The sequence below is a fragment of the Podarcis muralis genome, chromosome 13 (genome assembly GCF_964188315.1).
Source record: "Podarcis muralis chromosome 13, rPodMur119.hap1.1, whole genome shotgun sequence".
Classification (NCBI taxonomy): Eukaryota; Metazoa; Chordata; class Lepidosauria; order Squamata; family Lacertidae; genus Podarcis; species Podarcis muralis.
In genome coordinates, this window is record NC_135667.1 from 6424862 (window position 1) to 6446854 (window position 21993).

The following is a 21993-nucleotide window of genomic DNA, read 5'->3' on the forward strand; positions in this document are numbered from 1 at the left end:
CGCTGGGCTAATATACATATATATTTAATACAATGTCTTAAAAGGGGGTGAGGGTGGGGCGCAGAACTTGCCTAGAGGTTGCACTGTGAAACGGGAAGGTGCCCCCCCAAAAAAATCCTGTGTAAGAATGCCAGGAGGGAATATATTTTACGCTTTTAAAAAAATGACTTTTTCATATACCTACATGCACCCGCAAGGAGTTCAGGCTGGCAAACATGGTTCTTCTGTCTCCTGCTTTCATTTGATCCTCACTGCAGCCCTGTGAGGTAGGTTAGCCCGAACGAGGAGGACTGGAAGGTGCGGGGTTTGAATCTGTTTCTCCGGCCGTTTGGCACAGCCCGATCCGACCACTAGCCCACACTGCCTCCCGAGGATAGGGCTCCCCTTTGCTTCTATGCGGCACGCACCAATTTCTGCAGCTGTCTAATGCACCTCAAACTTTGTGCAGAGTTTTCCAGCTGATGTTGCTTTTCAAAATGAGAGGTTGTGGAGTGCGTTTGTCCCGCCTCCATGAAGTTTAGGGGGGTTTTCTGCACCCCATTATCCTCACAGCCACTGTCTGGAGTATGCTAGGCCAGAAGATGATGATGATGATGCCGATGCCCTGCCCATCTGACAGGGAGTATAATTTCTGACTCAAGATAATCCAATCGGCCAAGGAAGGGAAAACAAACAACCCATTTAAAGAATAGAATTATTATTATTATTATTATTATTATTATTATTATTATTATGGTGGTGGTATAGGACCTGCCTTTCCCCCTCTGCTTGTGAATGAGCACCAGCTGCCTTAAAAATTGCCACGCTGGGACCTTCCACTTTCAGCCAGTGTCTTTTCCCAGCAGTAGAGAGAGAGAGAAGGCTTGATTTCTGATAAACAACACAGCTGTCTTGAACTAGCAGGGACTGTGCTTTTCAGCCGGTTGTGGGACATTAGCCACCAACATTAAAACAATGTATATCGCGGGCTGGGTTTTCTTAAAAAAAAATTAAAGCCCAATTATGCTAACACTGAACAACATCCTGGTACACCGAGTTCCACAGGCTGTGTGTGCATTGTGTGAAATTGGTACAACTTAGCCAAGTCAGCTTTTAAGACACAGGCAGACTCTTAGCAGGTTGACGTGGTTTTCAGAGCGCATCGCTCCAGGTCTGGCATTTCCACCATTTATTAAAATGGTGGAAACTGGATCACTGGGAAGCAAATGGGACTCTGTATATGCTCAGAAACTACTCGATCATATACACTGTGCAGTGGAAACACTGGAAATGGAGGGCTGACAGGGATCTAGACCTCAGTGAGGTGGTAGAAGAGCATAGGATTAAGAACTCCGATTAAAGACATATGCTCACGCGCACAAAATTTATTCCTGAGCCTAGATTTTCTCCTCACACGCCAGTTTCCTTTCCTGCTCTACACTATACAGTGGTACCTCAGGTTAAGTACTTAATTCATTCTGGAGGTCTGTTCTGAACCTGAAACTGTTCTTAACCTGAAGCACCACTTTAGCTAATGGGGCCTCCTGCTGCCGCCGCACCACCGGAGCACGATTTCTGTTCTCATCCTGAAGCAAAGTTCATAACCCGAGGTACTATTTCTGGGTTAGCCTGGGTAACCTGAAGCGTCTGTAACCCGAGGTACTACTGTATTAAAAACAAATCTAAACAATCATGTAGCATACAAAAAAGGAAAACTATTTTAGATGTAACGGGGGGAACTATTTGAAGCTGGGATAGGTCAGCAGAACATGAGACTCCTACATCTCAGGGCTGTGGGTTCGAGTCCCAAAAAATCCTGCATTGGAGGGGGTTGGACTAGATGACCCCGGGCTCCCATCCGATTCTACGACACTTTTAAACACTCAAATCATGGGAAGTGGTACAATTTGGGTCTGCCACCTGCACACAGGATTAAGTCTTGAAACTTGAGCACCCGCTACATTGGTTGGGGTGCGCTGTGGGTTAAACCACAGAGCCTAGGGCTTGCCGATCAGAAGGTTGGCGGTTCGAATCCCCGCGACGGGGTGAGCTCCTGTTGCTCAGTCCCTGCTCCTGCCAACCTAGCAGTTCCAAAGCATGTCAAAGTGCAAGTAGATAAATAGGTACCACTCCGGCGGGAAGGTAAACGGCGTTTCCGTGCGCTGCTCCGGTTTGCCAGAAGCGGCTTAGTCATGCTGGCCACATGACCCAGAAGCTGTACGCCGGCTCCCTTGGCCAATAAAGCGAGATGAGCACCGCAACCCCAGAGTCGGCCACGACTGGACCTAATGATCAGGGGTCCCTTTACCTTACATCGGTAGTCTGAATTTCAAGCCCCCCCCCCCCCAAAAAAAAACCACACACAGGACAACGAATATAGAACAGAGCAGGCCTCATCTTTATTTGTCTCTAGGGGGGAGACGAAACCCCTTGGTTGTTCTCCTTTGCCTTCTGGGGTGGGGGAGTGGGGAGCCCTCAGTTCCGTTTCTTGGCCTCCCCGGGGGTCCCCTTGACAAAGAGGCCCGTTCCCGGCCGGCCGGGAGACCAGCGCCACCGGTACCAGCCGCGGTAGGTGAGGAACCAGCAGAGGGTGGCGATGGCGGCGCCCACCACCTTGTGGCTGTAGTCGTAGAGGTAGACCACCGTGCAGGCCAGGAGGAAGTTCCACAGGGCGAGGAGGAAGACGTTGAGGAGGAAGATGAGGCGCAAGGGGACGCCGGCCGGGTGTCCCTGGGCCAGGTAGCGGCGGAAGACGGAGGTCTCCTCCACCATCAGGAGGCAGCAGAAGGTCAGCAGGAAAGTGTGGCCCGAGACGTCGTAGCCGTGCCACGTGTGGCCCTCGTGTAGACACGTCCACTTGTCCGGGAGGTTGTTCACCAGGATGCCCTCGGGCACGGGGTCAAAACAGTAGCCGGTGAGGTTTTCGATGAGGAGGAAGGTCTCTGTGGCCCCCAGCCAGAGCCCGGCCCCCACACCTAGGCGACTGAGGTGCCTCAAGGTGAGCAAAACCCGGTGGGTCGCCAGGTAAACCACCGAAAGGATGAAGCCGCCCAAGAAAATGCACGTCCAGCCCCAGGCCGACCGGACAAACTTTCTGCGAGGGAAGAAGAACGGAGGAAAGTTAGCAGGGTGGGGCAGGAAGGCGGTCCGCTGCCCCAATGCAGGATTTGGCCCAAATTGGGGAGAGCAGAGGAGCAAAAGGTGAAGCACTTCAAAAAGCGGAACCCCAAGCTGTGGGCCATGGAGGAAGGCAGGAGAACTGGCCCCCAAAATAGGGCCACCAAGGAAACAGATGGGCAAGACCCCAAATACATCAAACATCCTGCGTACGAAGCATAACCCGCCTGAGGAAAGTGAACGGGGGGGGGGGGGGGGGATACAGAATATTTTTCCAATACGTGGCCACAGGGGAGAAAGGTGAACATGAACATGGATGGGAAAATGCTATTTCCCAATACGGAGGAATGGCAATGGGAACTAACGGATAACTAATAACCGATAGTAACAATTGGGGATTCCCTCTTGGGCTTCTCGTGGGATGAAGAAATGGAGAGCACTGTGACATTTTGGCTAAAAAGAAATCTGGCTTAGCAGAAAGCAGAGAAGATAGAGACTGAATGTCTTAAATAATCATTTTCTAATGACGGAAAATCAGAAGTTTCCCCCCTTTATATTTAATGTTTCTCTCTCTGTTCTTTTCCTGTCTCCTTTTCTTGTACCCTTTCTCTCTATCCTCTCATCTTTTTTATTCTATCTGTTCCAGATAATATTGTATCGTGAAAACTTGAACAAAAATAATTAAAAATGAGTAGTGGGATATGAATCTTTTTAGAGATGTCTGGGACCTGTCAGCCATTCCGATATACCGTGACGCATTTGACCCCCAAACTAACAGTTGCGGAAACTTTGCTATGCTGAGCTCCGAACGCACGACTTGTTTTTCAACCGGCGCTCAAAAGCACTGGGGATAATAGCGCCTGGTGTGATAGTATTCTGCCCTTGGGAAGAGATTCCCTGCAACTCAAGTCAACGGCTGCATTTGGCCGTCGGAGATCGGATGCCATCACTTGACCCCAGGATATTCGGTGTGGATGAACCAGGGATTTATCGCTGCTATACAAAGCCTTGTTTTCTGCCAAGCCGGTCTCCCGCCCGCCTCCCCCTTGCACGCAACCACAAACATGTTTTAAGACCCCCCGAGATCACTCACATGTTGAAGAAGTTATGGTGGTTGGCAAAGATGGCTCGGGGGTTCACGTAGAACTGCAACAGCGGCCCAAAAATGACCACGGCTGCCAACCAGAGGTGGTAAGCTCGCCGGAGACAGGGCACCCCCAGCAGCCAGGCATACTGGTTGCTCCAGAAACAAACCAGGCCACGGCAAAGGGCTTGGGCCCAGCCGGCCGCCTTGGCCAGCAGGGAGGTCTTCTTGGCCCCTGATCCCTCTGCCATCCCCCCCCACCTGCACAGCCAGAGATGCCAGAGGAGTCCCGTCCCTCCTGGGCTTTGGGACGACCCGAGGTGGGTGGGTGGGGGGTGGAAAGAGTCAAAACTCTTGCGGAGAAAAACGTCGTCCAGAGTTGATCCTCGACGACAGGTGTGGGGATCAAATCCAAGTTTGGCGTGAGCAGCTGACAGGGAGTAGGAGGGGAGAGAAAGCAGACTGGAAAAATTGGGGTGGGGAGGGGGGGTGTCGCTGCGCCAATGCACACTGAAGAAAAAACAAAGACCCAACCTCCCCCTCTTTTTAAAAACCGAAACCAAGAGAAAGAAAATTTCAACGGCTTTTATTGACGGCAATTGCAGTTTGCACAGACACCCGTGTTGGATGGAAGTGTGCAGACATTTCAGGAAAGAGATTCTTCTCCCCACCCCCACCCCGTGATGTACAAGCCTCCCCCTTCTATGCTGGGGGAGTGGGTTTCCGGAAAAAACAGCTCCTCTCTTTAACCAGAGAGAGAGATTGAATCAGGGTTCAAACTACTTAAAACAAAAAACCTCCAGATATTTTATTGTTTCAAAACAAAACAAAACAAACCTTACCATCACCATTCGGGCATCAGAGGCGCAGCTGATGGGAGACCTCCCCCCCAAATGGGAGAAGAGCAGGAAGTATCCCAAAGGGGGAGCCAATGGGCAGAAAGGGAGCCTCCTGGCACATCCAGCTCCCCAGGCAAACGGGGAAATACAGTTTGGGGAAGGGATGTAGAAGAGGATTTCTGCCCGCCTCCCTTTTCAAGCCACCTGCCGCTTGCGGAGACTAAAAGAAAGGCCGGGGGGGGGGGGGGGAGTAGAGGCAATGGGGGAGATCTGGGAGGCAGGGGCCAGGCTGACCACACAGCATCTTCCAGGGGCAAAGACCCCGCCCCGCAAAATATCAAGCCCTGCTATGACCCCTACGCTGTCATTTCTCAGACAAATGGCGAAGGGTCCCCAGAAGCAGTGTCCCAGGAAGGAATGTGCCCTGTGCGTTCTAGAAAGGGAAGAGGGAGCCTTCATTATCTGCTGCTGGGTGAGAGACGGAGGGCACGTCCCCTCGCACTCTGCCAACATCCGCCGTGGCAGAGGAAAAGGGGGGGGGGCTTGCTGTATCCCTCGCCCCTGGAAGGAGGGAGTAAGGGCCTCACATCCCAGTCTCTGATACATCTCAGCTCTCAACATGGCACCTGGAAGGAATTAAAGAACACAAAGCCCTCTTTTCTAACCTCTGTGGAAGGCTGATCAGTCAATCACACAATCACACACACACTGGGGGGTGGCATGGGGAAGGAGGGAGGAAGGAAGGAAGGAAGGAAGGAAGGAAGGAAGGAAGGAAGGAAGGGGTCTACAAGCTGTTGTTCCCCAGAGCCAACTAAATCCCAGAGTTGTTAGGATATGATCCATGATTTTGCCTTCCAATAATTCAAATTAAAAAGGACAGACCAGGAAGAGGGTGGGACTGTAAATTTCAATCCCACGGAACCCTAAAGCGACGCTATAAACTAAACTAGCCTGTTGTTCAGATTAACAATTCCTTACCTAAATGTCCCCCCTTTGCAGCCGGTCATCCGATTCTGGCTCTTCCCAAGAGCCGTGTTCGAGACGCTGCCCATCTCCCCGAGACCCGTTTACATTTCACTTAGCAGACCGCCCGCAACGAAGTTTGCCCGCCCTCCCACCCAAATGTCCCAAGGCCACAGGCAGCGCGAGGTCTGGTTTGCCCCCCCCCCACTCCCTCGACCGTGTGGCGAGTCCAAAACTGGAGAATGGTGGCGAGCAGAGATAGAAAAGGCTACTGATCAGAAGCTCCTGAGGGTCTGGGGCGCAGCTCTCGGGCGGTAGGGGGCCTCCGAGGATCTTCGTCGTATTCCGTCTGGTGGTACTCCCAAAGCCGGATGTTCCCGTCCCACTGCCGATCAAAGAGAAAGACAGTTATAGTCATTGCTTCTAAAGCATCCTTGAGTGTACCAAATGCTTTGGAATTCACTAGGCATGCATGCATGCATAAACAAATAAATAAAGGAACTTGCTAAGCAAGTCCCACGTATCCTGACAGAAAGCTCAAAGCCATTGACAGGTGTACAGTGGTACCTCAGGTTAAGTACTTAATTCGTTCTGGAGGTCCGTACTTAACCTGAAACTGTCCTTAACCTGAAGCACCACTTTAGCTAATGGGGCCTCCTGCTGCCACCGCGCCGCCGGAGCACAATTTCTGTTCTCATCCTGAAGCAAAGTTCTTAACCTGAAGCACTATTTCTGGGTTAGCGGAGTCTGTAACCTGAAGTGTATGTAACCTGAAGCATATGTAACCCGAGGTACCACTGTACAACCAACCAGTTCCTCTACTGAACATCTTTCTCCCAGCCCAAATTGAGGGGCTGAATTTCATCTGCAAAACTCTCGGTCTTGCAGCCCAGATACTTCGTAAGGGCTCTTACCCCCAAACAGGAACCCACCTTGCAATCCAAGTTCAGCTGAACAACAGATCCCGTTTTAAGTGCTCTCTTATCTCGCTATACTGTATTTGCACTAGATCGCTGTGCCAATGTTGGCTGCACTGCCAACGTAAAATACACCTGGGCAATCTCCGCAGAGGTTGCTGCTTATTCCCCAATTGAGATTACGGCAGCATGGGCTGGCAGGTACGGAAACGGCATAAGAGAGGCCTTCCCCTTCTGGTACCTTCCAGATGTTTGGGGTTACAGCTCTCCCCATCCCAAACGTCTTGCAGCCAGGCTGGCTGGCTGGCGCTGATAGGAGTCTCAATCCAAAACATTTGGAAGGCAGCAAGCTGGGGAAGGCTGGTTGACATTTTGCTCTGGCTACTGGCTTTTGTTTCGTTTCCTGGGTTTAGTTACTTATTTATTTTTCAAAGGGAATGCTGTTATTTTGGGTCCCAAACCAGTTTCAAAAACAATGGGCAGCAAACACATTTTGCACCATGTCATTAAATGCTGGGGGGGGGGGGGCAGGGAAGATGGCAGCTCCTCCCACATGTGAACGCCAATGGGTTTGCCTACGACCCAGCAGACTGCAAATGTTACACTTTGCCATTACAGTGGTACCTCGGGTTAAGTACTTAATTCATTCTGGAGGTCCGTTCTTAACCTGAAACTGTTCTTAACCTGAAGCACCACTTTAACTAATGGGGCCTCCTGCTGCTGCTGTGCCACCGGAGCACGATTTCTGTTCTCAACCTGAAGCAAAGTGCTTAACCTGAGGTACTATTTCTGGGTTAGCGGAGTCTGTAACCTGAAGCATATGTAACCCAAAGCGTATGTAACCAGAGGAACCACTGTACTTATTTCAACATCTCTCTTCTAAGGATTCTCAAGGCGGCTCACAACTACAATTCATAAAATGCAAAATCATAAATATAACCCAATGTCAAAAAGCCACGGTTAACACACCAGAGGCTGATTAATGCTTGCTGGAATAAAAGCCAAGTCTTCGCCAGCCACTGAAATTGATCAAGCGCACTTTCTGGGTGTGTTGTTCTTCAGTCTGGGCACCCCAGTCAGAAGACCCCCTTCTCCTTTGGGATCGCCCACCACGCCTCAAACTGCAAGGGAGGGGGCCCCTATCTAGTCAAGCGGCGCTGCCAGATGGGTTTGTTGAGAAGGAAAAGACGAGCAGCAACAACCACAGAAAAGGGCAGAGAAGGAGAAGAATTTCATCCTTGCCATCACAACCTTATTGGCAGGGAAGACACACAAGTTCCTGGGCAAGAGGAAAGCGGTGGCAGCAATTCATCTTAACCACACAAGCACCTCACCCCACCACTCCCTCGCTCCCAGTACTTGCCGAGCTGCTGACGATCTTCTCCTCGTAGGGGTGCCAGCAGACATCACGGACACAAGCCTTGTGATTGGTCAGTTTTGTCACGATCAGGCCGCTCAGGAGGTCGTATACTGGAGGAAGGGAAAGGAGCACAGGGTAGCACAGAGAAGCTTTTGCAACACACTGGCCCCATGACACCCACTCCTCCCATGGCAGTGGGGAAGTATCAAAAGGGCTATCTATCCTCTCTTGCGGCCAGAATTGATGCTCCAGATACCACTATTTCTCCCTTAAAGGACCCCTGACCATTAGGTCCAGTCGTGGCCGACTCTGGGCTTGCGGCGCTCATCTCGCTTTACTGGCTGGAGGGAGCCGACATACAGCTTCCGGGTCATGTGGCCAGCATGACTAAGCTGCTTCTGGCAAACCAGAGCAGCGTACGGAAACGCTGTTTACCTTCCCGTCAGAGCGGTACCTATTTATCTACTTGCACTTTGACGTGCTTTCGAACTGCTAGGTTGGCAGGAGCAGGGACCGAGCAACGGGAGCTCACCCCGTCGCGGGGATTCGAACCGCTGACCTTCTGATCGGCAAGTCCTAGGCTCTGTGGTTTAACCCACAGCGCCACCCACGTCCCATTTATCCCTTAGATGTCAGCATTGGACCTGCCCACACTTTGTATTATTGATTATTTTTATAGTGCCATTTAGGTCCCTGCCCCAAGGAGCTTGCAAGTCTTCAAGTTAACACACGGGGGTGTGACTGAGTGAAAATTTAAAGGGCACAGCATACAGTCGGAACAATGGGAGGCTCCCAAGATTCCTCTAGGAAACAGGTAGGGAACTAGACATCTCCATGAGAACAAGTGAAGAGTTTCCCTTTGCAGACCAGACTGACGATGGTCTGCAAAGCAATCCCCCCCCCCCCCCTGCACAGATCAGATTGAAACCCCTGTCAACTCTGCCAACTGTTCCTTTGCATTTGCAGTTTTACCTGCCCCACAGTTAGCACTGTATGAAGCCAAGTGTGGATTGGGTGGTCGTGGCTGGGGGGGAAATCGTCTTGCAGGTCAAAGTAACCCTAGCCAGGGCAAATTTGGCTCATGGACCAAAGGCTGCTGCAGCAGCAGCTTCTTAACAACAACAACAACAACAACAACAACAACAACAACAACAACAACAATTTATTTATTTATACCCCACCCATCCGACTGGGTTGCCCCAGCCACTCTGGGCAGCTTCCTCATGCGCCAACCATTCAGTTCTGCCGTGTTTTCCTTCCCCTTGGGTTTATTATCCAACTCACCATCCAAGCATATTGACACAGCCTGACCCCTCTTTGCTTTCATCCTCTCCCTTGAGTCCTCCAAACCAAAAGGGAAGGGATTTTCAAGCAACATTCACGTGCGTGCGGACGTGCATCTTAAGAGATTTCTCCCCCACCCGCCAGCAAGAGATCGAATCCTGCACCCAAGCAAAACGCCGCGCTCCTTCAAAAAGGCAAAGCTTAACCCCTCTGACTGCTGCCCACATGGCACTGCCCTTCCAGTTCCGGACGGCGTGGCACTGCCCTGGCCGATCCCTGCCACCCGCATCCCGAGTCCACTCACCCACCACCTTCCCCGTGGAGCAGCCACTGTAGATGTACTGTTGTCCGGTACTATGAAGCGGCGAGAAACGGCAGCGGATCAGCGTGTGGAGCACTCCGTGGCCGCGGTACGTCATGAGGGAGGTGTCACCTGGAAGCTTCGACTTCCGCCGTGCTGGGAGAAGGAGAAAGGAGAGGAGAGAGGAAGGGTTAGAGGAGAGTAAGACCTGCTTCCCCAGCGCTTTAGGTCCCCCCTCCTTCCCCATCCTCTAAGACTCACCTTTTTTGGGTACCTGCTGCCAGCGATAATCCCAGTTCTGCTGAGTGACGGCTTGGCGGGAGGCTTCCAGCCCTTCGCGGCCTGAGAACTTCCGCATGTCCCAGAGCTTTATCGTCTGGTCCTTGGAGTTTGAGATGAGGTATCGGGCGTCCCCCTGGGAGGAGGAGGAGTGGGGAGCAATGGTTTAAAGGAATATTTCACACTCTATAGTCTCCAAGGACATTTCCCATCCGTAGTACAGACGTCCCACAGCAGAAGACTCACTCTCTAATGGAAACTTAATCTAGCTCTCTCAGCCTCTCCCCAACATGGGAATCCTGTATAAATGACATTAAAGGAATGCATGGCCAAATATATAGGAGCTCATCAGCTACTGTGTTTTCACTTGGACTGCTGTGGGCTTAGGTGGAGGTGAACCAGGCAGATCTTTCTTTAAGACAGTATCAACACCAATTAGCTACTGGGCCCAATTCAAAGTGCTGATTTTGATCTATAAAGGCTTAAACGGCTCAGGACCACAATACCTCAAGGGCTGCCTCTTTCCATATGAACCTACCCAGACCCTGAGATCAACTTCTGAGGCCCTTCTTCGTGTGCCTCCTCAAGAGGTTTGGAGGGTGGCAACACAAGAACAGGCCTTCTCTGCAGTGGCTCCCTATCTGTGGCATGCTCTCCCCAGGGAAGTTCGCCTGGCGCCTTCATTATACACTGTTAGGCGCCAGGCAAAAACGTTCCTTTTTAACCAGGCCTTTGGTTGATCTGATTTATATCCCATGCCCTTTTAAAATGTGTTTTTTTTGGGGGGGGAGGGCTATTGGGTTGTTGTTTTTATTTTTATTATGCATTTTGTGGTTTTATATCTTGACTTTAGTCTGTTAACCACCCTAAGACTCCCAGGTATAGGGAGGTAAATAAATTCAAATAATAATAATAATAATAATAATAATAATAATAAACAATAACCAGGCCTTTGGCTGATTAATAGGAGTTTGTGGGAGTAGGGGCTATTTTCTTGTTATTTTTGTTTAAACTATTTGTGTTTTTATCCTGCATTTTTATCTTGTGAACTGCCTCGAGATCTTTTGATGAAGGGTGGTAAATAAATCTAATGAATAAAATTAAAAAAAAAACAAGCAGATCATGCAGAACATGTTGCGAATGAGATCCCGAAAAAGCTTTTCTTGAAGGGGGCAGTTTTCAAGGTTGTTTGCCTAATTAAGCTTTCCAATCCCATCAGACTCCACCTCCTGCCCTCTGCGATGACATAGAGAGAAAAGGATGCCTTACTTTGCTGTCTATGAAGGTGATGCCATCCTGATGGCCAGCCAGGATGCCCACAGGCCGGGGGTCGTCCTCTCTCATGGTGCGCCGGTCCCACACTTTGCAGATGGCATCGTCCCCCCCGGAGAACAAGATGTGGGAACTGGTGTCGGCAAAGGCCACGGCATTCACGTCGTCTTCGTGGGACTCGATCTGGAGGAAGGCAGAGGACTCAGCGCAAGAGGGAGGAGCAGGATTTTCCATGGGAGAGCTAGGAGTGGGACGCGGGTGGCGCTGTGGGTTAAACCACAGAGCCCAGGACTTGCCGATCAGAAGGTCGGCGGTTCGAATCCCTGCAACGGGGTGAGCGCCCGTTGCTCGGTCCCTGTTCCTGCCAACCTAGCAGTTTGAAAATGCAAGTAGACAAATAGGTACCACTCCGGCGGGAAGGTAAACAGCATTTCTGTGCGCTGCTCTGGTTCGCCAGAAGCGGCTTAGTCATGACCCAGAAGCTGTACGCTGGCTCCCTCGGCCAATAAAGCGAGATGAGTGCCACAACCCCAGAGTCGGTCACGACTGGACCTAATGGTCAGGGGTCCCTTTACCTTTACCTAGGCTGGCTGTAGCATGCCAGGCCCCAGTGTGCACTGGGATGCCGTGGGGGCACCGAAATGGTATTTTAATGTACTGCAAGAGACAAGGGCTGGAGAGCCACGAGAGATCGAAAGCTCCTGGGCTCAAGGGGAGCTCAGGGCCTGGGCTCCTGCTTCCCAAATTTAAACCCTGGCATCTCTGGTTTGAACAAGGAGCAGTTGATGGGGCGACAGGAAAGACCCTCTTTCTGCCAGCCCAAGTGGGGAACGCTGACCTAGATGGACAACCAGTCTGGCCTGGTAAATGGCAACTTGCCCAAAGAACCAAGCCCCTTTGTTAGGGGGCTGGCTGTCGCCGGGCTCAGCTGAAGCCAAGTCATTTAGTGCAGGCACGTTCAACAGGTAGATGATCTACCAGCAGATAACAGGATGTCTGTGGTAGATCACTGGCTCCCCCCAAAGAAACTCAACAACTTCAAACCCCTAAAAACCAGGCCTTCCTCCTTCCTAAAAATTGCTCCACAACTTTGACCTGAACTCCACAAAAGGGGGTAGATCACTGCTAGTCTCGTGAGTAGATCGCAGTCTCTTGGGAGTTGGTCACCCCTGATTTAGTGCATTTCTGCATCGACGGAATGTGATTGACCAAGGCAACCATTCTCAATGGCGATGCAGCAGAATCACACGCTGACACACACAAGCACAGCCCACCTTGGAGAAGCACGGCACGCTACAGAGAAATGGGGAAGGGGATGAGGCAGAATGGGCAGTGGGACGCTCAAGGAAAGACATCTAGAACAGTCTTCCCCAAGCTGGGGTCCGCCAGATATTTTGAACTACAACCACACTGCTGGGGGAGGGGACTGATGGGAGTTGTATACCAAAACGTCTGGAGAGTCCCAGCTTGGAAGGGCTGATCTACAACATCCCAGGGATCCCTATGGCTTTGGGGCGGAAAAATTCCAGACAGCCAGACTGATGCTTTGCTTTACTGCTCCCCTCAATCTTTTATCTGCATCGGGATACCGTGGAAGGAACCGCCACTGTCCCATGTGCTACAAAATGGCCCAGAACCTTCCAACACTAGCTAAACGATTATTGCTAGCAACGAAAGGAGCTGCAATGAATTACAGTGGTACCTCGCAAGACGAATGCCTCGCAAGACAAAAAACTCGCTAGACGAAAGGGTTTTTGGTTTTTTGAGCTGCTTCGCAAGACGATTTTCCCTATGGGCTTGCTTCGCAAGACGGAAACGTCTTGCAAGTTTGTTTCCTTTTTCTTAACACCGTTAATACAGTTGCGACTTGACTTCGAGGAGCAACTCATAGCACGCGGTGTGGTAGCCTTTTTTGAGGTTTTTAAAGACTTTGGTGATTTTTGAAGCTTTTCCAAAACTTTCCTGACACTGTGCTTCGCAAGACGGAAAAAATCGCAAGACGACAAAACTCGCAGAACGAATTAATTTCGTCTTGCGAGGCACCACTGTAGTGGCTGAAACATTAGGCTAAGGACTAGAGTGGAAATACAAAGGGACAACACGTATTCACAGAGAGGAGATATTGTTAGGTTTGCTCAAGGATAAATATAGACTTGGTATTCATCCTTATCGTTTAAGTTCATTCAAGTCATTGGGCAATTATTGCTATGATTATGACTATGAAATTGCTTCTAATTTCACCGTCTTTGGCTTTTCTTCCATTTGCAGAGAGAAATCTTGAAAGGGCCGGAAAGGAAACAAGGCTGTGTGTGTGTGTGTGTGTGTGTGTGTGTGTGTGTGTGTGTGTGTGTGTATACGCACACAGACACACACAAATATAACAGCCACACTTTCTAAAACCCAGGGAGAGAGGAACAGGAAGTGGGTGAGGCCAGAGGCACGGAACAGAGAGGCCCGGCAGAGGAGTGGCAGGGTCCAAAACGTAAGTACCTTGAGCGTCCGCTTATTCTGCTCCATGTCGTACACGTAGACACAGCCATAGTTGGCCCTAGGTTTAAAACCAAAACTGAGTGGGTGGAAGAACAGACATAAACACAAGGAAGGAGGGGTGGGAAGAGACACTGAAGCCACACTGGTCAATGGACCCTAAGGCAGCACCTTGACAGGAGAAAGGCATGTCTCTCAAGCATTTCCAACACTTCACCCTTGAATTGGAGTATTTCTACCCCGACTTTCACCTTTTAAAAAGCCCCCAAGGCAGCTTACAAAATGAAACATTGCACAACTTAGGTCCGTGTTGCTTCCTTTGGCACTGACAGGGAAGGGGGGGGGCAGCTGGCCCCAGCCAGGCTGATGGGAGGGGCTTCACCGCCTTTTGCTCCACAGGGGCCACATGGAATGGGAGCCACATGGCACAGCAAGCCCAGAATCCTCTTGGCCAAAAAGACCAGTATCAGACAGCCCTCCCCTCCCTGCTAAGCTTCAGGCACATGACAGAGATGTTTCTATTCCGGGAGGAATTTTCAAGAAGTTTCCTCAGGGGTTTTTTTACAATTACTTTTAATTGATTTTACCCACTATATGCTTTTTAATATTTTTTTTCTGTACACCGCTTAGAAACTTTGCCAATTAAATGGTACACAAATAGCAGAAATAAATAAATAAGGGATGGGAGAGAGGGCAGAAGATCTGTGTTTTAGAAGAACCCAAATCTTGTCTGCCTAGGCAAAGTCCAGGTGTTGCGAATGTCACGGGTAGGTAACTTCAGGCACAATGGCCAAATGTGGCCCCTGGACTCTCTATCTGGCCCTCAGAAAGCCACCCCTCATGGCTCTAATTCCCCACCACCACCAAAGTGCTTTGCTCCTGACTGGAATGTCTTCTTGAATGTGGGATGTTGGAGTTTAAGTAGCCTGCTGTACAAAGGTAACAGTTGCCGCTTCGTTGCTGTTTGCCTCTGGCCCCATCTGCAGATGGCAAGTGGCCCTTGGAAGGTTGTCCAGAAAGGAATGTGGCCCCCTGCAGGTTTGTTTGCTCTTAAAAATAAAGGTTCCACACCCCTGGATAAAATGTTAACCAGTGCTATGCATTGTGGGTAAAGGGACTGGGCCAGGGGTCTGCAACCTTTAAGACAAAAAGAGCCACTTGGACCCGTTTCCAAAGGAAAAAAAAACTGGGAGCCGCAAAACTCGTCATTATAAAAATAACTTTTTTGTCCCTTTTTTATTATTTCTTTGTTTGACCCCTCAGAATTACTCCTCCTCATAGAAATAAATGTTAAATTTACAAGTTACCTTTTTGTGTGTGTGTGTTCTTCACTCCCCTTTCAATGCAGTGACCAGCGTACATGCCCCTTACAATGTAGCGGGTGGGTGGGTGGGAAGGTGACATCGGGACGGTGTGTGACTAACGCACGCACCGCCCCCATGCGGTGTCACAGCCAGTACAGCGCCCGCCACAGTGGGGAGTGTCGGGGCGCACAATGCGCCTCCTCCCCTCGCTAGTATCCGCCCCGGAGCCGCGGCAAAGGTGTAAAAGAGCCACATGTGGCTCCGGAGCCGCGGGTTGCAGACCCCTGGACTGGGGAAAAGGCTAACGTACCCGCCAAGCACTTCCCTTCCATCTGAGGAGACTGCGAGGGAAAAAACGGCAAAGCGACGCTCGTCAGGCCTGTGGAGAGGAAGAGAGAGTTAGAAACCACTCCGGGAGTCTGTTTAGTCAAATAGGGTGGCTGCTGGGTGCCCTCCTTACCTCAGATCCAGTGCTGTGTGGGTATCACATTCGCCATAGATGTTGCAGATGTGAACTGTGAGGAGAGGGGGAGGGAAGGTCAAGGGCATCAGAGTTAACACTTCCTGCGGGGTCAAGGACTGTCATGTGACACCCCCACCCCCACCCTTCCCAGAAGCCAACCCCACTCACTGTAATCTGACCAGCTGGAGTAGAGGAAATGGGCTCCGTCGGGAGTGAAGGCAACATCCAGGACACTCCAGCCTACATCCCGGGCTTTGATGCTCCGGAACTTCCGGAAGCCTCCGTAAGTGCAGTCATATAAGCGGATTGTCTGATCTGAAGTTGGGGGTGGGGTGGTTTGGAAGCATGGGAAAAGGAACAGAGAAAACGTGCTAATTGTACCATGTATCAATGTGTCCTCATCTACTAGGACCTTTAACACAGAGGCAAAATCACCAAAGTGTTAAGCTTGCATCAGGGATGGGAAACCTGTGGAACCCCCCAAGACTTCAACTCCCAGCAGCAGCCGGCATGGTGTCTGGTCAGGGATGATGGGAGTTGTAGTCCAACCCAATGTGGTGGAAGGGACACACTTTCCCCATTTGCAAGACTTTCTTTGTTGAGCTACAGCTGCTGTTGGAAAACAGAACGCAGCCTTTTAAGCCTTTGATCTTGGCAACGGGAATCTGGGATTAGTAAGAGATGGGAGGGCACCCCTGTAAAAATGCAAATCATCCAGATCAACCCATCTGAAGGACCCAACTACTAGGACATTCGACACTGTCCTGTCCAATGGGATAAGAGGATTTCTTTTCTTCTTCCTTGGAACAGCAATACTAACTAAGCAGCAATGGTGTTTTTGCATGAATAAATAAATCACGCTACGCTTGGGTATCTGGGGATTAGAAGCTCCACAGGATCTTACGGAGGACTAAGAGGTTTTGCAGAAAGGCCCACCCACAATGCCACTTGTCTGTTTCCCAAAATGCAAAGAAATCATCAAACACTTGCGCTACAGGAAATTTCAAGACAAGAGAATTCCAGGATGCCCTCAGTGCCAAGGACGGAAGCTGATCTGATGCAGGGATTGTTTAAAAACCAACTGCTACAGTAATATTAATTTACATATGTCTTACATTTATGTTATTTTTCCTTCTTATTATCCTGTATATGACAATAATACAGTATGCGTTGATACAACAAAACAGAAAAGCAAAACAAAAACAAAAAAGCCAAATACTATGATGTGTTACGAAGTACCTTGACAAGCAGACATAAAAAGCTTTCCATCACGGGAATAAATCCCACAGAACGCCTTCTGGGAGTAGGAATCGGTGAAGGACAAGTGGTTGGGGAGAAAGCTGGAAGAAGAGCAAAGTCTGAGTTATTAAAGGGTTCTTCCCCTAAAATCATTATCTCACCCACCTCACTAGGCCTTCTCTTCCAAATACTCACTGTGACGCCACTCGGGAGCATTCCCCACGAGAGAAGCTGCTGTTGTGGCAGAGGCCGCGCTCCCTCTGCGGTGGAAGGAAGGAAGGAAAAGAAAAGGAGTAAGTAATTCAACAAGGCTCTGCCTGCAGTTTTCATACACTGAAAGATCTGCTCTCCAGACAGCCCCACCCTCAAGTGGATTTCTGCGTCTTTAAGCTACGAGAACCTCTTGTTTTCCTAGCCCAGGGGTCTGCAACCTTTAAGACAAAAAGAGCCACTTGGACCCGTTTCCGAAGAAAAAAAAACTGGGAGCCGCAAAACTCGTCATTATAAAAATAACGTTTTTGTCACTTTTTTTTATTATTTCTTTGTTTGACCCCTCAGAATTACTCCTCCTCATAGAAATAAACGTTAAATTAACAAGTTACCTTTTTTTTGTGTGTGTGTTCTTCACTCCCCTTCAAAACAGTGACCAGCGTACATGCCCCTTACAATGTAGCGGGCGGGAAGGTGACGTTGGGACGGTGCGTGACTAACGCACGCACCGCCCCTATGCGACGTCACAGCCAGTACAGCGCCCGCCACAGTGGGGAGTGTCGGGGCGCACAATGCGCCTCCTCCCCTCGCTAGTATCCGCCCCGGAGCCGCGGCAAAGGTGTAAAAGAGCCACATGCGGCTCCGGAGCCACAGGTTGCAGACCCCTGTCCTAGCCTAATATTGGCATCCCCAAGAAGGGAACAGGAACCTTGCAAAGCAGTCGAGGGATGCTATGCTCAGTCTGTCCCGAGCCCAGCCTGCCTGTTGCCAACTGGATGTGTGTTTTGATCTCGTTGCACTCCAGGTCGTGAGTGTCTGGCGTCAAATCCACTGCAAGTAAAAGAAAGAGAGGAAGATCGGACAGGTTGAGAACGAGACCCCCAATTGCCCTGTTGCCCGATAAACTCAGATGGCACCCTCACATGTTCCACAGGCTCTCTTACGTTAAAACAAGTTACCGGCCAGTACCTGGAGGTTTGTAGTGATTTCCAAGTCGCCCTTCCCAGGCACTGTCATTGTCGTCGTCCGAGTCCGAGAGCGTCTGGACCAGACGGACACTGGCTGCTCCCCCGCCCTGCATCAAGTGAAATTGTCCTCTGGAGAGAAAAATTGGAAGTTTTAGGAATTACAAATCCGTTTTGCCCCTCCCCACATCACAACTCAGAGAGAGGTTATGGAGAGAGGCAGCCCCCAAATTTATTTGTTTCCTGTTCTCTGAAGGTGCCCACGAAGCAGCTTCTGAAGTTTTAATACAACAGCCAAGGAATGATTTCAACTGACGCCTACCCAGCTCAGGATCAGCTTAGGGTGCACCAACTAAGAGAGATGGGAACAGAGATGCAAATTTTAAACATAAACTATGGAGAGAATATCCTGCTATCTAAGGCTCCTACATCACTGTCCAACGATAGGGTCAATCTTGAGTAGATGACAGGATCCAAAAACAATCCAAAGGCTAAAAAGTTCAGGAAACAAGACTGGCATGAGAACATAAGTGCCCTGTTGGATCACACCAAAGGCCCATCTAGTCCAGCATCCTGTTCTTACAATGGCCAACCAGATGCCCCAATGGGAAACCCACAAGCAGAACTTGAGCCCAACAGCATCCTCACCTCCTGCGGTTTCCAGCAACTGGTATTCAGAGGCACAAGGCCTCCCAAAGTAGTACTACAACACAGGCTTTAGGCTAGTGGCCATTAACAGCCTCAAATTCATTTAAAGCCACACAAATTGGTGACCAGCACCGCCTCTTGTGGGACAGAATTACATAATCGTGAAGAAGTTGTTTGCCCTGAATCTTCTGACATTCAGTTCATTGGATGCCTCTGGATTGTAGTATTATTCATCACACCATACATAATTGTATACACATCTATCACGTCCCCAGCTTGCTTACTTTTAATCACAGGTGAATTGCTCCAACTCCAGAATCACTTTGCTTGCCCCTTTCTGAAGCTTTTCCAGCTCTACAGTATCCTTTCTGAGGTGAGCGAACTGTACACAGAATTCTAAGAGTGGTCATTACAGATATTGGCAGCCTTATTTTCAATTCCTTTCCAAACAATCCCTAACATGCAATCGCCTTTTTCACAGCAGTCACACTCTGGGCCAACGTTTTCACCAAACTATCCACTACGACCCACTGTCTCCTCGATAGTCACCAGAAGCTCAAACTTCCTAACTGTATATGTGAAGATGTGATTTTTTTGCCCCAACGTGCATCACTTATACTTGTGTGCATTGAATTGCACACTTATACTTGTGTGCAGTGAATTTTACTGCCCATTCATTCACCTATTTTAGAGGGGTACTTTTGGAGCACTTCTCAATCTCTTTTCGTCTTAACCACGCAAAAAACTTGCTATCAAAACAGTATCAGGAATCTCTTTTGTATATGCATAGCTGGCCAAAGCCAACCAGAATATTTAGTGTAGAGTTGGCTATAAATATTTTTAAAGTATTCCAAAGTGTTTTGTGGCCTACCTAAGGTGACATCAGAAACAGGGATAAAGAAGCCACAGATGAGGAAACCTTCACTTTTCTTGAATAAATTTCTAAAACTATGATGTTATGCGTCAAAACTTTGGATATCTCATCCTGCGCAATAGGTAGACAACTGAGAATTTTAACATCATGAGCATACGAAGAAGTATGGCCCTGAACAACTTCTGCACAAGAAAATACAAAAACCCCTCTACTCTTAGAAAAGCAGCCATGGCACATGATGAGATCCAGCAAAACACAATTAAATTCTGGTACGACCCCCTTACAACTGAGACTGCATCCCGGCTGATTTGTAAAACATAAACCTGGACTGTGACCCTTATTTCCACACTTCCAAACTATTTGGCTTCTGTGTTTTTTAACAAAGCGTCAAGGAAGTCTGTACACTCAGTTATGCTCCCTGGATCCTTAATCATCATCCCATCTCCTTGAATCCATGCATGAATTCATTCCCCGACACACATATCTTCAAAATCCTAGCTCTGTGAGAAATCAGCTGAGAATGGATTTTCCAGTAGGGTCTCATGAGTCTCCACGCCAGCAGATTCCACTTACTGAGAGGACTGAGTTATCGTTGTCCAGATTAATAGACCAGACAGAAAAGGCATAACAAATTCCCTTCCTCTTCCTGCCTTGAGATTCTGCACGAGTCTGAAACAGCATCCGCTGCCAGAGGCATCCCTCGTATCCCTAATTTGACTAAAAAGTGGGGCGGGGGTGTGAGTTACCTGCGCAGTAGATATGCCAATACCTGGGCCAGATCCACATCCTCGTCGTCTTCTTCCTCGCTGCGCAGTATCCCCGAGTCCCTTCGAGACCAGCTCCCCTGGTTATCCCGGCCCCCCGAGCCAGCGTTGCTACTACTGCGGGAGCCCATGTCTTAAGGCATTCTTCACGGTTTGTGTCCGGTGTGTTCTTCACTTCCTGGAGCTCAGGAACCAAACGGAGGGAGCAAGTCCTTCCTGAAAAGGAAAATCCTGAGCCACTAATTGCAGAACTTTGTACGCAGTACGGGGGGGGGGGGCGAAGCGGGAGAGAGAGCAGCGTTCGTTCTTCTTCACATGAAGGATTCCCTGCCTCTTACCAATCAAATCTATCCTCACTCAGAAGTAATAATAATAATAATAATAATAATAATAATAATAATAATAATTTATTATCTATACCCCGCCCATCTGGCTGAGTTTCCCCAGCCACTCTGGGCGGCTCCCAATCAAATGTTAAAAGCAGTACAGCATTAAATATTTTAAAAAGTATTGCTCTTTAAAAAATTAAAATTGTACCACAGCTTCTCACTATAGCAGACTTTAACCCCACATCCAGAAGCCAAACATTCCCCTCATTTGTTTCCATGGGGCGCCCACTGCTTCCCATAGCCATACGCCCCCCCCCCCCAAAAAAATTCACCCCCTTTTCATCTTCACCAATCACAGCCTCCAATACTGAAAGGGCTCCTCAGCTCCCATATCGAGGTGCCCTTATCTAGACGTCAGCCAGCCACCCACCCCGTCCTCTACGTGACTATAACCACAGCCCCAGGCAACCAATAAAGGGCTCGTAGACCTGCCGAACCCATTAAAGTACTTTTTTCAGACACCTGGGTCCTCTCCACCAATGGGCACGGCCGTTGCTCACGGCTCCTCCAATCAACAGACGCCATAGAGCAGGGACACTCTTGCTCAGTTGCCGCCGCCGCCGCCGCCCCCCGCAACGTTCTGTCCCAACTGCCCTCTCGTCACAACCAATCAGGACGCCTTTCGCATTTAACCTTGGCTCTTACCGAACTGCTCCCCCCCCTCCCGTCGCGCGCCCACCTTATCCAATCAAAAGCCTGCCCCCCACCTTTTCCGGGAGCGCGAGACCCTCCTCACCCTCTAACGGCCGCTGCGCGAGGCCTTGTTTACATCTTAAGGCGACAGCCGCCTCTAACCGGAGTGGAGAAGTGAGATAGGGCGGGCCGCGCCGGCTGAGAATTGATTGGCCACCGTTCACCACCCCACGTGGGTTAGAGTGCGGGGCTTTAAAAAGACTTGCTCTTCCTTGATTGGCTGCTGAGGCTCCTTCCTCGCTTAAGACGAGGGGCAGGGACAGAACCGTTAAGCGATAAACTAGGCAATAAGGTGAATGGGCCGCCGATTGGACAGAGCGAGCGGATGACTCGTAAGAAAGGCGGGCAGCTGGCCGAAGGGGCGCTCTCGGATTGGTTCCCGGTAAGCTTGATCGATTGCTCGGGCTAGTTGCGTAACCTCCGCCATTATCGTCAGAGCAGGATGATTGACGTCTCGGGTTAGAGGCGGGCTCCTGGGGGGCGGGGCAGTGGCTTACTCTCTGATTGGACAGTGGTGAAATGATTGACGTTGCTAAGGCAGGTTACGAGTTCTATAGTGTAA

The 21993-nt window shown here is 49.8% G+C and overlaps 2 protein-coding genes across 9 annotated transcripts; both read right to left on the reverse strand.

Moving 5' to 3' along the window:
- Positions 1 to 2354: 2354 nt before the first annotated feature.
- On the reverse strand, positions 2355 to 4683 carry FITM1 (fat storage inducing transmembrane protein 1). Its single transcript, XM_028703836.2, has 2 exons — positions 4190 to 4683; positions 2355 to 3073 (listed from the first exon to the last, which is right to left on the reverse strand). The coding sequence occupies exons 1-2, from the start codon at positions 4429 to 4431 to the stop codon at positions 2455 to 2457; spliced, it is 861 nt and encodes a 286-aa protein (XP_028559669.2). The 5' UTR covers positions 4432 to 4683; the 3' UTR covers positions 2355 to 2454.
- Positions 4684 to 5002: 319 nt separating this feature from the next.
- Positions 5003 to 21676, reverse strand: DCAF11 (DDB1 and CUL4 associated factor 11). 8 transcript variants are annotated; one of them, XM_077916891.1, is made up of 15 exons: positions 21475 to 21676; positions 20332 to 20580; positions 18068 to 18195; positions 17808 to 17929; positions 17084 to 17148; positions 16889 to 16989; positions 15818 to 15964; positions 15647 to 15701; positions 15497 to 15565; positions 13886 to 13943; positions 11393 to 11578; positions 10106 to 10259; positions 9848 to 10000; positions 8263 to 8369; positions 5003 to 6367 (listed from the first exon to the last, which is right to left on the reverse strand). In XM_077916891.1, exons 2-15 carry the CDS (start codon positions 20478 to 20480, stop codon positions 6251 to 6253), a joined length of 1611 nt encoding a protein of 536 aa, XP_077773017.1. In that variant the 5' UTR covers positions 20481 to 20580; positions 21475 to 21676; the 3' UTR covers positions 5003 to 6250. The 8 variants fall into 8 exon arrangements, with proteins under 8 accessions (XP_077773017.1, XP_077773016.1, XP_028559661.2 ...); XM_077916890.1 differs by having other exon boundaries at positions 20332 to 20565; positions 21384 to 21676; XM_028703828.2 differs by having other exon boundaries at positions 20332 to 20565; positions 21475 to 21675.
- Between the last annotated feature and the right edge of the window lie 317 nt (positions 21677 to 21993).